At 51.7% G+C, this 14,389-nt stretch overlaps 1 protein-coding gene across 3 annotated transcripts in view; it reads left to right on the top strand.

Annotated features, from left to right (window-relative positions):
• BTBD9 (BTB domain containing 9) overlaps positions 1-14,389 on the top strand; it is a 401,740-nt gene that overhangs the window by 380,073 nt on the left and 7,278 nt on the right. For 2 of the 3 annotated variants that reach the window (XM_082347838.1, XM_082347836.1), the window contains exon 10: positions 1,153-1,231. In XM_082347838.1, the coding sequence (XP_082203964.1) occupies positions 1,153-1,231 (79 nt within the window). Of the gene's footprint in view, positions 1-1,152; positions 1,232-1,420; positions 13,998-14,389 lie in introns of those variants that run through there. The other variant, XM_082347837.1, reaches the window with a different exon arrangement.

The following is a 14,389-nucleotide window of genomic DNA, read 5'->3' as shown; positions in this document are numbered from 1 at the left end:
TTTTCTTACGCTGTTCCAGAAACATGCTTCCAGAGGCACAGACTTTGCACACAGGATGGTAACGACTTTTTAATGACCTTAAGGGGCCTGGTGTCCAGGCAGCAGTGAATCAGTCTCAGTGGGAAGCTCACAGGGAGAGAGAAGATGGAACACCTGAAAGCAAAGGGGGAAAAACAAACCGCAAATACGTGTATTTTCTTTAGTAGCATTACTTGGTAATTAGACAATTACAGGAAACAGCTTCCCAGCAGCTGGCACTTCCACTGTGTGGACAGAGGAGGGATGCAGCAACTGGGAACTCCTCACATTTCCTATGGAAGTATTACTGGCGTTTGCAGCTGTGGATGCTGAGCTCCCCGTGCGTTCTGATGAACTGGACGGTAAACCGGGAGCAGACTGCCTCCTCTCAGGGGCGGCTTGGGACCCGCTCGGCCGGGCTTTAAATGAACTGGCCCAGCCCCTGCTGATCCTTGAGGAATGGCTTTTAAAATAGTGGGGCTGCTTTTGAGCCTGCCCGGAGACTGGCTGGTCCAGAGAATAAACTGTTTGGGGGACATATTTGGAAGTGGGAAAAGGAAGGCTGGAGGGAGGCCTGTGGAGAAACTGCCTCTTCTTCCCCAGGTGCCACCACTTGCAGGGGGTGGGGTGAGGGGTTCAGACAGGAGCCTGGGGCTCACATTGCAGCGAGTGCCGCCCAGCCCCGTCCTCCCCTTGCCCCGCCTCAGCTCCTCCTCCTCCCAGGGCCCTCCAGCGAAGTCACTGCGCCCACCTGGACACATCCATTCAGCCCACAGCCCTCTGAGGGCAGACCCATCGCGGCCCTGTTACTTCATGAACTCCACCAGCCTTGGTCACTCCTCTGTTTGGCCACACTCTTGTCACTGCGTGCACGCAGTCTGCCCTTCACGCTTATGTCGAGCTTTATGAGAACCCCGTCGCCTTCGCAGAAGGGCAGGGCGCCTTCTTTGATGAGATTGTAGGGGAACACCGTGTGCTCCTGCCCCCTCTCCACACAGTGGGTGGAGCCCCGTCCCCGCCCCCCTATGGCACAGGAGGCCCTCCCCGTCCACGTACTGGGCTCTGCTGGCCCCGTGCTGTCAGCAGGGTCAGCTGGGTGGTCTAACCAGGCAATGCTTGTGCTTCTCCTCACAGGTCCTGGCAATCAGTAACTTTTGAAAGACGGCCGGCCTCCTTCATTCGAATCGTTGGAACACACAACACAGCAAATGAGGTAAGGGTCCCCTTTCGTGAAAGACACGGTGATATTTCCTGGTGTACAGGTAAATGCCGCATCCTGAGTTAAGTGGAGCTGTTTGTTCTACCCGCTAATGGCCTGTTGTTCAGACAGCTTGGGACAGAAGAAAGTCCTGCTCTTGCACAGTAGGGACATTGTTACCATTTCTGGGTATCTCTTCACCAGCGAATGGAAGCCAGCTCCTGCGGCTTTGCTTCCGCCTACCAGCCACTCTGCAGAGACCTGGAGAGGTGAAACGCCCTGTCCTCAGAGTCCTCCGCCCTCCTAGATGTCAGCTGTCTCAGTGGTCCCTGGGCCCTCTGAGCATGGTGTGCAAGGAGCCCCAGCCCCGCGGGGCAGCTGAGGCGCACAGTTGCTGGTTTCTTCTGTCCGGCCACCTGGTCCTGTGCCAGCCTGCACATAAGTGTTCTTGGGTGAGCCTCTTCCTCCCTGGCCTGTGCCTCACCTGGGCCCAGGCCTGGATCCCGGGGCAGCAGCCATTCTATTGGGCTGCAGTGTTTGTGGATGTTCTGTCACCTTTGGATTTCACGAGGGAAGAGCGGGCAGGTTATTCTCCCCACTTTGGGCTCCTGCGGTCAGGTCAGCAGGCAGGTGAGGTTCCTGGGCCTCAAACATGCTGTTTTTCTCTGGAGAAGTGCACTGGGTTCCTCCAGATCAGAGAGGAGAGGACAGTGCCCGCAGTGAGTCCAGAGCGTGAGGGAGGGCGCTTTGAGCACTTGCATCAGGACCGCGAGCGCAGCCCAGGGCCGTGCCAGGCACGCCGGGACTGCCCCCCTCAGCAGGTGGATCCCCGCTGGGCTCACAGAGGCACCTCAGGGTCCACTCACACCGTTTAAGGTGAGAAGAACATCTGTTTCCATCTTGAGCGCAAAATAATCAATCCGTAAGTTAATTATTACTTAGCCTTTCTGTTTCTCAGGTGGTCGTAGAGTAAGCGCTGGTGCTGGTGGGTTGGAGTCCGGCAGGTGACCGTGCTGTGGGCTCCATGTGCTCATCAAGCTCGTGCTTTTACAGTCAGATGTGCTTAGCGTGCACCCCTGAAGACCTGACCGCTGGTTAAAGACCGCAGTCATAAGGAACAGTAAGGTTGAAACTCGAGGTAATAAATGAAAGGCATAAACATAGTAACCGTCCTGCAATTTCATCTTAACATGAACTTTCTCAGATCTGTACAGGACCGGCGTCCTGGGCGTGTGACCAGGGCCATTGCGTGGGGCTCCGTACCCAGAAGGGGGCTCAGAGCTTAGGGTTTAATGCTCTCCAGCACCCTCTTGATAGTCTTGGCAATTTTACCTTTGAATTTTCTTTTACAAGGGAAGCCCCCATGGGACAGTGGAGCGCCCAGCAGGGCTCGGAGCCTCGGCTGACCTGCAGGCCAGCCCCGCCCCTCCTCACCTTCCTGGGACAGGTTCTCGGCCACCCACCCCTGACCCCTGGTGCATGGACTTGCCCAGCCTCCCCCTCCTCAGCCTGCCCTGTGGCCACTGCCACCTGCCACTCCCAGTAGGGGCCCCCCGCACACTTGTGGGGAGAGTCGGGATCTGGTGCGAGTCCCAGGATAGGGCCCTGGGTGCTGTGAGCGTCTGCCCTGACCTAAGGCTCTCCCCCAAGCCTGAGCCAGAGCGAGCGCAGCATCAAAAAAGCAAATGAAAACCCCAGGACACGTCAGGAGAGACACTGTGGGAGCAAAGGAGAAGCTTTTTTCCTGCCTTTTTGAACAAGAGGCTCTACGTTTTCATTTTGCACTGAGCCCCACACATCATGCAGCTGGCCCTGGATTCATGCATTATGTTTGTCAAGTCTGAATTCTCCAGGGCACATCAAGGTGCTTCTGTACTTCAAAAAGCATTTTAAGAAGTGCAAATATTGTGATAATTTATATTCATTTTGCCTTTTTATTTATTTAGAATAAAAATGATACACGCCCACAATGTGCTTCTTGCAGAGAAGAGCTTATAAACAGAAGCCTGAAACTTTTTCTTACCTCTTCATTTCAAAACAAACCTGAAAATTATAAAAGTAAAGCAACTGATATTTTTTAAAGCATAAAATTAAAGAATTCTAAACATCAGGTCATAAAAACACTTTTTTCTTTTTTTTGATGATGGAACAAAAGTAAATTTGAATCTGCATTTTAATATATATTTGAGCCCCAAACCAAACATCATAGTTGTTAAATTTTGCCAATAAATCTCGATTTTTCTTACCACTTAAATTAATTATGTATGTATTACTTACTAAATCGGAAAACAATTTGAACTTATCTTTACATAATAGTATATGAAGCTACAATTAAATATTTTTATTTACAGTCACTTGTTTCTTATATAATGCATTAAAAAAAAGACAGATTTTTTCCTTTAATTCCTAAATGGGACTCTGTAATTATCACTTACAACAGAAGGAATTCTTAAGTCAGAGAAGGCTGAGAAGCACTGGAGCAAGTCTGGTCAGAGTCTTTTTTCCAGCCCTCAGCCCCAAGCCCATCACCTCAGAGACCAGATGAAAAATAACTTCCCCTTACAGAACTCTAAAGCTGGAGTGCAAGATCCCCTCTCCCTGATGAGTTTACAAAAATATCTGTGCACGGAGCCCCAGCTACTTTGGACCTGCCAGTTTGCATGGGTTGACTTAGGTCGCTAATTAACGGGTGACCCGTCATATTTGGCTGATGAGCAACTTGCTCAGCTGCCTTATTGAGTGGATTATTGATCAAGAAAAAAAGCCTCAGTGTAGTGTTGCCAACCTGGGAACATCTCAAATCATAAAATAAACAATGACCAGGATCATAAGGCAAGATCCATAAACTGTCATTCTCAGAGCAAATAAGAAGGCACAAGAGTTGAATTTCACAGAGCACCAAGGATATAGTAAACCCTCAAAGAGAACGTTCTTTACTGCAGCACACTGGGTTCTGGGCGTCATATCCCCATTCTTAGAGAAGGGCAAGGATGTGGGGCAAAAGTCAGAGGTGTGAGGGAAGGAGGGTGACCGGGGTCGGTCGGGCAGGACTCCTGGGGAGGCCAGGCCTGGGAACCGTGATGGCACCGACGGCCGGGGAAGGCAGGCGGGGGTCCAGGACAACCCTGGTCCCGAGTCCCATGGAGCCAGAACCGTGTCATGGGAAGACAGCGGTCAGGGAGCCTCTTCCTCACAGTGGAGCGGAGGCAGGGGTTCCTCAGTCTGGCCCTGCTTGTTTGCTGAGTGACATCAGTGGCCTTGGTTTAGTCAGAGCCAGGACCTCTTTCCCTTTAGATGCCGAATGTTACCAACCCAAAGACTGTGTGCGAATTTCAAGAAGCATAGATGGAATTGGTTTCTAGCATGGGAAGGTTAGATGGTCTGTGTGGATAGCGGAAAGAGAAATGTGCCACATCTCCCAGGTAAGACTGGTGTCTGCAGGCACTGCCCCGCCCGAGAGGGGGGTCAGCACAGGGCGCGGTGGGGAAGCGCAGCTTGGAGCTCCTGAGAGTTGAGAGCATTCAGCAGAGACGGGAGGCTGTTCGGGCAGCAGGTGGAAAGTGGTCTGTGTATGTGGCCAGAGCTGCCGGTGGCTCAGGAACTGCCCCCACCTGCAGACATCCCAGCTGCTAGTGGGATAGCAGAGGTGTTCAGAGCTAAAACCGATGGGGATTTCTTGCCCGATGCGGGCACGTGTCTGTCTTGCCATAGCCGGCCAGGCGTTCCCGCGTCAGGCTCGGCGTCTGCGCTGCACGCTGATCCCCACCCGACCCCGAGTCAGGGCCAGCTCTCAGGTGACGCAGTCGAGGAGGGCTGCGGACGTTCAGATTTCTTGATCACCTGTTTGGGCACGCTTCTGATTTCCTCAGCATTTCATCCCTCTCCTCTGGGAAGTGCGTGTCTGCTCCTGGCATCTGTCTCTCATTTTCCTTTGTGAGCACCACGGCGATGAATTCATTTAATTTTTTAGCTACGTTTACGACTTCTGTCAATAAATTCCCCTAATGTTTACCTCCCAAAGACTCCACCACTTGCTTCAGTGACCTCCTGCTCCTTGTGTACTCAGCAATTCCTTGTCATTTATCTTAACTTCTCAGAACATTTTCCTTTCACTGCCTACCAGCGAGTTTGTCATCCTGCCCCTCCTCTCTGCTCTGTAATCCTCCCTGGGGCGTGCTTCTCACGTTTCTCTGTTCTGCCCTTGGATACGATCCTCCCGCTGCCCTTTCGAAGGCTGCTTTCCTCTGTCTTCCTCTCACGCTTAGCACTAGATGGCAGGCACATGTCAGTTTGTCTTTCAGCGAGTGCCCCCTCCGTCCTGCTCTCCTTCAGTTGTTTTCATTCATCTGAATCTTCCCAGTGCCTGTAGCCAAAAAGGTCTCCTTGGCTGTTTCCTCCATCACTTTCTCTTGGTCTCAGTCACCAGTGCAACCGCGTGGTCATTCCAGCCCACCTGCCTCAACTGCTACTTGACTCTGAGCTACTCGAGAGGCAGGCATTGCTTCCCTTTCTAAGGCTCTCCTGTCTGAAGGACGTTGGACATGGCCTTGTCAATAGGACCACCTTCAGGTCCCCGTGGATCTGAAGTTTCCACTCGTGCCGTGCAGCGGCCGTGCTCATTCTGATGCAGCTCCTCTCACACACCCTTCATTTTCATTTCACTAGTTACCACAGCAAAGCCGCAAAGGCACACTGCTTTGTCCTTAAGGAGGTCAGGCTGGGTCCAAATGAGGTCTGTCTGTGGACCTATGCCAATCCGTCAGTCTATTAAAAGAAATAGAAGTTACGCCTGTTTCTTCTTATGGCTTTGATGAAACCTGGGTTGGAGAGCGGGTTCTGGAGTGATTTTTCAGGAGGCAGAGACCTCAGGGGCACAAGCAGCCCCGGGGGTTAGAAAGGACTTGTAGGAAAAGCTAACTTTCTTCAATATGGAAAGACCTGCGGGAAAGCCTTTGCCGAGTCAGTAATAGAGAGTGAGGATGGGGTTGACAGTCTGTAGGCAGCTCTCAGGTCTCCATTTACGTATTGAATTTATGTAGCTGAGGAGACAGGCTATGTGGTATTTGTCTTGTATCCTAGCCTTAGTCTGGGCCTGGCGCATGTGAGCAGAGAGTACCTGCTGCCTGAGTGAGCAGATGAATCGTTCGGTCTGTCCGTCCGTCTCTCCCTCTCCCCATCAGGCAGCCAAATAAAGGAAAAGATTTAGTGAAACAACTTCTCATCCCCGCGATCCACGGGGATGAACATTACAGTATGTTGAAGGACAGAAGCCAGTACAGAAGAATCCATGTAGTAGGATTATGTTCATACAGTCGTCAAAAACAGGCAAAACTAAGCTGTAACATCTAAGGATGTGTACACAGAAAAGAAATGATTATTATTAAAGCCAGACTGTGGTCTGCAGGGGGAAGGCTCCGATCAGGAAGGGACCACAGGGCTCCAGCGATTTTTCTGGTTCTCGACCTGCGTGTGGTTTACATGGCTGGTGTTGACTATATAGTTATTTAGCAAGCTATACATTTGAATTTCATGCACCTTTTAGTGCATGGTTTTCACAATAAAAATGTTCTGGTTTAAGCAAAAGGGATAAATTGACGAGGAAACCAAAGCTGAGCGATGTTAAGTGACTCACACACAGTCATGCCTGGTGAGTGGCAGAGCCAGGGTTTGAATCCAGGCAGTTGGCACTTAACATCCAGGCTGCTCTGTCTCCCCAAAAGGCATAATAAATGGTAAAGCTTCAGAAATGAGCCCAGCTCTGCCCGGGCCAGGTTGTCGAGTCAGGCGCTGGTGAGCAGACGGTCCCTGCGGGCAGGCTTTGTGCACCAGCCCTGGCTGGAACCAGGAGAGAAACCCAGGCAGGGCCCTTCCCTGGGGGGGTTGCAGCTGCAGCGCCTGACAGAAGTCAACCCACGAGAAGACCGCCTTCACCTGGAGTGGGGGTGGGGGGTGCTGCGAGGAGCCGCGCTGGCGGAGGCCGAGTGATGGAGTGAGCGGAGCAGGGGCGGCTGACGGGGGTGGTGCTGAGGAGGGGTTTCGGCATCTGAAAAGTGGATCAGGTCATCTTGGCCCAGGATGGGCAGACAGGGATGAGGCTGTGCTGTGGCGGGCTTGGGAGGCCGGGGAGTGCAGACCCTCCGTGAGCTCCAGGGGGCTTGCCGCTGGAGGGTCTGCACCGCCGGCACGAGCAGGCTGGAGAGTCTGTAAGTGGCTGCTTGAGCTGCCCTCCAGGACCACTCAGCGCCGAGCCTGGAGTGAGGCAGAATTTATTTACAGGCTCTGTCAGGCCAGTGAGTGGCTCTGGGCTCCCTGTGCCATCCTTGTTCCCATAGCAACATGTAGCTCTAGTGAAGAAAAAACAAAAAGAAGGAAACAGACTCTGCTTAAAAAAAAAAAAAAAAAAAAAAGCTCCTTTCTGGCCCGGTGACCGTTATTTCCCAGGCCCCACCCCCCCAGGTCTGGTCACTCCCTGTCTGAGTCCCTAAGGATTCCCTCCCCGGCAGTGTCCTCCAGAGGCTGTCATCTGAGACACAGCCATAATGCACAGGGCAGGGAGGTAGGGAATGAGCCGAGGAGGAGAGAGAGTGGGTGGAAGGAAGGGGGAGGGGCCTTGTCCAGTGTGGACCAGGAGACCTTACCACTGGTGCCAGCCTCACCCCCAACCAGCTGTGTGACCCCCAGGAAGTCATTTCACCTCCCTGGCTCTCAGGACCCTTGTCTTTAAAATAAGGAGAGTGAACTAGATCTTAAAGGTTCCTTCCCAGTGAGACAGAAAAAAAGCAGAAAAATATTTAATTTATAGCACAATTATAAAAAGGCATCTTTTATAGACATCTTTATACTTAAATGTCTATTAGGAAGGATTTTATTGGAAAAAGAGAGGGAAAGTGACACAACAGGGAGCACGTCCTTGTTGCAGACACTCCACAAGCCTCATGCCTGTTGTAGTGGAGCAGCAGCAATTCTGCACCAAACAACCGGCCTGCGAGGAGGTGCACACGGCACCTGAGCAGGTGAGGCCTGGAGGCTGCCGGGCAGCGGGATGGATAGAGGCGCCAGCTGGTGAAGATAATGTCCAGCCATGTCCTGCTGCAGAGCCAGCGGTTAGTCAGGCCTGCAGTCTCCCTGCAGCCGGAAGCCTTCGAGACACAGCAGACACGTCGCCTGGATGAAGTGGAAAGCTGCCCAGGGCAGTGGGGCCACCCGCGCGGCCTTGCGGGGAGAGCAGGAGCCCTGGTGAGGCCATGTCTCCCGGTTCTACCTGGGAACTAGAATATTCCTCCTTTTTTGTTTTAGTTTTTCAAAAATAAAAAGATACCTCTACCACTCTAGGGCCAAATTAATTAAGACAAGAGAGTGAATCACTACCTGGAACTCTTGAGTGTGCACACATAAAAATCGGTGGTCGGGAGTTCTGGGACTGCCTGGGGTGATGTGTTTTCTTTCTTTTTTTTTTTCCTTTGGCCGTATGGCATGTGGGATTTTATGATCTTAGTTCCCCAGCCAGGGATTGAACCTGCGCTCCCTGTAGTGGAAGCACAGAGTCTTAACCACTGGGCCACCAGGGAAGTCCCTGTGATATGTTTTGGAAAGGCTGTTTTCCAGAACCTTCCAAGCAGTGGAGTTCCAGTTATTTGTGAGTGCCCTGGCCTATGTGAAGATGGGAAAGTGACATTGGAAAGTTAAAAAAACTGTTGCCATATATAAGCAGTGTCACCAAGAAGCTTACTCCCATACCTAGTAGGAATAAATACTTGAGCAAAACTATTGGGTTATTACCCTGTCACCCCTAAGCAATGCTGAAAAGTTGTTGCTCACAAACTGGAAGTGTCTCCCTATGAAATGGGTTCCTTAACTGAAAACCATGTTTTGGGCTGTTCAGGTGTACATACATGAAACTTTGGTTTTAAATGCAATGTTTTGTTAGAAACACTTGGTCTTCATTTTTTTTTTTTTTTTAATTATTAGCACCTTTTATTTATTTATTTATTTATTTATTTATTTATTTATTTATTTATTTATTTGGCTGTGTTGGGTCTTCGTTTCTGTGCGAGGGCTTCCTCTAGCTGCGGCAAGCGGGGGCCACTCTTCATCGCGGTGCACGGGCCTCTCACTATCATGGCCTCTCTTGTTGGGGAACACAGGCTCCAGACGTGCAGGCTCAGTAGTTGTGGCTCACGGGCCCAGCTGCTCCGCGGCATGTGGGATCTTCCCAGACCAGGGCTCGAACCCGTGTCCCCTGCATTGGCAGGCAGATTCTCAACCACTGCACCACCAGGGAAGCCCTTGGTCTTCATTTTTAAAGGAACAAAAATAAAACATCTCTACAATCTAAAGATGGACTCGTGACTTGTTCCTGAGATGAGTGTAAGAAGATGTAATTGTCATTGTCATCAGGCTCAGTTAATGTTTGCTGAGTGCTGAGTGTGTGTGTGAGGCTGTCACACCACACATTGCGAAAGGAGAGAGGAAGTCTTCAGGGTGTATAATTCAGAAGCCACGTCTCTATGTCTGACTTCTGGGCAGATACCATTGAGAGGTAGGTATCTATTTTATAAAGATGTAAATGTAAGTTGAAAGCTTGGCTCAAATCCTATTTGTATTGGTTGGCATGAAAGCAATCTGTGAAAATTACTCAGGAGAAACCAGAAAGGCAAGGTAGAGTCATTGATCAACATTTATTAAATTTTCCTGATTTCTGCTACAGTTCACGGTGGACTCTTAGCCCAACTTGGGAAAATTAGCAGAGGCTTCTCTGCTTTTAAAAACCTTGAAGACACGTTGAACAAAGAGTGCTCAGGGAATCCCTCTAATGAAAGGCGGCAAACAGTGGTAGCCGAGGAATTCGCCTGTTCGCCAAGAAGGGACCAGCACATTTGTGTACATCCTTTGCAGGGTTCACCCCAGACTATCTCAAACATGTCAAGAATTATGGCTCCCAGAGAGGAAAGGCAAAGTGATAATAAACAGCAGCTACAAAAAAGGACACAAGGATGTGACTCAGGCTGCGTCGGATTCATACACACGACTACATTCCAATTTAACTGGCTCCTCTCGGAAGACAGATCCAGAGGCCACTGAAGCTGGTTCAGCGAAGGTGCCCCTTCGTGAGCAGCAGCAATCAAACAGGCTAATGGGATACATGATTGCCGAGAAGGGAAGGGAAAATGATGCGGCGAATGGGGTAATGGTTTTGCATAAATCAGTAGTGTGACTCTGCCCTGTATGCCTCATTCACTTTTGGTCACATTCTTTCCAAGGGGTGTCGCAGTCTTGGGAAGGTTCGGAGGAAAGAAATTGAATCACACAAGCTTCTGAGCGAAGAGAAACTCAGGACCTGGCTGTTCCACTGAGAGGGAGGCCTGAGGTGCTCGGTGGGGAGAGGAGCTTGGGGGTGCAAGGGACAAGAGGCAGTTTCCACATGGCACCCGGTACCGCCCCTCGTGGCAGTGACGACTCCTCCAGGCAACAGCGTCCTCCAGTGTCTGTGTGAAAAGAGCAGAGGCATCCCAGCCTCTCTTCCCTACGCACCTCTGCAGGGGCGGCAGGCATCTCGGGCCAGCCCCGGCCACTTGGCCACCAGAGAAGGTGCCAGTTTCTCCAGGACAGGCTCACTTTCCACCCCTGCTCCCATAAGCAGAGTCAGGACCGCCCACAGGCCCCCTCTCTGGATGCCCGTTTGCAACGGGTGCACATCTGAAGGGGTCTAGGGTCCTAAGGGAAGAACCCCAGCCTTGCACAAGATGATGATGGTGAGGTACAGACACCATGATGTTCATCCTCGTCTGCAGTGGTCCAGGACCTGGCTGGGTGTTGACTTCGCACTGTTGTCATGTTAGGTTCAAGGCCAGTGGGTTGGATTATCGACTGAGACAGCTGAGCTGGCACGTTGTTGTACAGAAGGCGAGAGCGAGGCCCCCAGCCTTTATCTGGAAGTCCTCCCTGTCCCTTCTGCCTGGAAGGCCACTCCCGCCCTGTCTTCAAGGCCTAGTTTATGCACACCTTCCTCCCTGATCTTCCCTTCCAGGTGAAATGAATTTCTCACACTGTCGTATTCCTTCTCACTTGCTATTATGTTGTCTGTGTGAGGAGGCATCCTGATATGGAGAGAGCACAGATTCTGGAGCTGCTCCACCCTGAGGTTGAATCCCACTCACCACTCTGGGGCTGAGTTCCATCTGGTAGAGGCCCTGACAGCAGGGACTGTGTGATCTAGCCTCAGGCCAGTGTTCATGCTCAGGGAGGTCGTTGACGTTTAAAAAACAAAAGCAGCGCAGCGAAAGGAAGGCTCTGAGGATGAGTCCAGGTGCCCGGTGCTTGGCTGGGCCTGGAGCCCCCTCGCACCCCCCTGCTGTGCCCGCTGCAGCACCATAGTCCCCCAGCCTCTGTCCTCCCAGAGGATCCTTAGAGGCTGTGAAGAATCCTTTCCTCTCCTGTGTCAGTCCTAACAAGCCTGTTATCAGGTTCTGTTATTTATCCTTTAAAAATGATTCTTTCCTGTTTATCCCAAATTGCTATGTTCTGTCTCAGGGGATGTCAAGTTTAAGGGTTTGTTGTCATCTACTTTCTTTCTTCAGGCACTTGTATTATTTGTCACCACAAATGTATTCTTTTTGTAATATTTTTAATTCAAGAAATAATTTTTTAAGACTCTCCTCTGTCCGACAACCCTGGCTCCCTTCCCAGGTCCAGACCAGGCCCTCGCCCAGTCCTCTGAGCCATGGCCTCTTGCGTCTGCCGCCCTGCTCCCCACCTCCCCGGCTCCCGCCTTTCCTTGTCATCACGCTGGCTGGGGAGTCCACGGTGGTCACCCTCCTCTTGCGCCAGACCTCCCTCCTCTGGCCAGTCCTGCTTGACTGCCTCATCTTCCCCGACTCAGCTCCGGTGGCATCTGTGCTCCACTGGCGGACTGGGGGCCCCTCCTCTTCACCCTCATGGCTCCCTTGGTGGCCAGAGCCTGTCCACTCATGTGTCTCTATCCTTACTGGGTGGTTCACCCTTTGAGGGGGCCGGGACTCACAGGAGGGGGTGCAGGAGGTGTCTCGTGTTTTGGAATGAATGAATGAGTGAGTGAATGAAAGAATGCACTTGGACCTCCTGACCTCCAAACCCTCCTCACGTGTTTGGCTCCTCTGGCCACGCCTACTGTGTGGTGTCACCTTGTCCTGCCCCCCAGCCTGAGCGTGGAACATGGAGGCGCCAGTCCTTTCCCAACTTGCCGCCCTTAGCCTGCTCGCTCTGTCCCCGCTGCACGCTCTACCTCCGCACCCATCTTTCCATTTGTAAAACACCCTTTTTCACTTGGAATCTTCACCACATGGTTTGTGACTTAACAAAGTTAACTGTTTCCTGTGCGTTGCCTTTGACTTGGCAGAGCCCGCTTGGCTCTGGAGATGCTCAGGGAACCCGCATCAAAGTTAGTTGGTCCCTTAGTGACACCCTTGGGACTCCGGGGTCACAGCCTAAAGCGCAGCCCTGACACAGCCCTGGTTCCTCACATCCGGCCGTGGAGGCTCAGACAGGCTGCTGGCGGCCAGGGCTTCCCGGGGCTCCCAGAGGCTCCCAGTTTCCCCCAGCTTAGAGGGCAGAGCCTACGCTGAACTCTGCAGGGTCAGGGAGAGGCATGGCTATGATTTCTCCAAGGAGGAGCATCCGCAGGAGGACTCCAAAACAGTACCGTAGGTATGTTGGGAATAATGGCCATTTGAGTTACTATTTTAAAACAGGTTGGTTAAGTTGGCTAGAGACAGTCATGCAGTTAAGTCACCCAAGTTAGAGGAATGGGGGTAACGGTGGGAACGGGGCGACAGCAGGGCTCCGGTTCCCAGCAGTACTGAGTGCTCGCTGTAGTCGCGTCCTCCAGGCTCTTTACGGGTACAGTGTGGAGCAGAAACCCACCCTGCCTCTCTGGACTGCGTCACCCATGGGGACCCTTCCTTAGGTGAGAGCCAGACGTTAGTTAGCGGCCGGCTGCACTGAGATCTTTTTTAACTTTATTTTTCAATCCAGGGTTTTTATTGATTTGTTTATTCTTGTGCGAGGCCCTGAGTGGGAGAAAGGATGGCCACGCCTCAGTCCTTGAGTCAGATGGGAACTGACAGGTCAGGACACAGGCAGGAGGAGGGGCTGGGCCTTGGGCCCTGGAGCCTCACAGGCTCGCCTAGAAATTAAGAGACCCGAAGGGAGGTTCGTGAGAGCACAAGGAGAGAAAACCCATTCACTGGGAAAGGTAATACGCAGCAGGACAGTGTTAAATCAGTTGAAGGATCAGCATCAGCCTAGGGCTCTGAGGAGCAGGCTCGGAGATACTGACGGGGAACACGGGAGCGGGGTGACATAACCGACTGAGGGCATGATGGGGCAGGATAAGGAGGTCAGGTCAGAATAGGGAAGGTGCCATAAAGTGCATCGTTCAGAGCAGATGGAGACACCGGCGCCGGGGACGAAAGATGACTCTGGGTGGTGTTGAGAAAGGGAAGGATGTTTGTTCACTTACGAGGAGGTCTAGGGAGAGGATCCACTGGGAGTGCGGCGGGGGGTGTGCGGAAGCCAAGGTGTGTTCTGGGGGGTTGTCTCCATGGCCCCACCCCGTGCTTGGAAAGACGGGTGCTCCTAAAGCAAGAGACTGTCGATAACCCCCCAGAAGGTGGTCCTGTCACTTCAGAAGCTCAAAGAATGTGGAGCTGATGGAGAAAAGGTGATTAATAGCTGCTACTTAAAAGAGGATTTTCAAATTTACGCTGAGTAGCCCAGGTGAGAGCTGACAACCCAAACAGGTTTTAAATCCATGGCTGTTGACAGGTAAGCACCTGCAGGTGGGCCTAAGAGGCGAGATTCGATATAAAAGGAAGGGAGAAAGGAAAGGAAAGAAAAGGAAGGAGAGACTGGGGGCTGACTCGGGTCCACAGGAAGCAGCACCAGCCTGAGCTTTAAGGAAAGAAATCGGCTCACTCTAAGAGAAAATAGACTCTGCCCCACTCTAAGAGTAAATAGACTCTGCCCATACAAAGAGGACGCGTGGTCTCGGGCTTCATATTAGAGTTTGAAAGGTGAAATTTGAAACAGTGGTAGATAAATGAATTGAAGTGGGAATATGGAAGAAATAGTGATGCAGGAAGGTAAGCATGGAATTTATATTTTAAGTATAATTTCACAGTTGATATTACATTTGTC

This window comes from Balaenoptera borealis (genome assembly GCF_965194805.1).
Source record: "Balaenoptera borealis genome assembly, chromosome: 12".
In the NCBI taxonomy this organism is placed as follows: Eukaryota; Metazoa; Chordata; class Mammalia; order Artiodactyla; family Balaenopteridae; genus Balaenoptera; species Balaenoptera borealis.
Note: the sequence above shows the minus strand (reverse complement) of the source record. Positions and strands in the feature narration are given on the sequence as shown.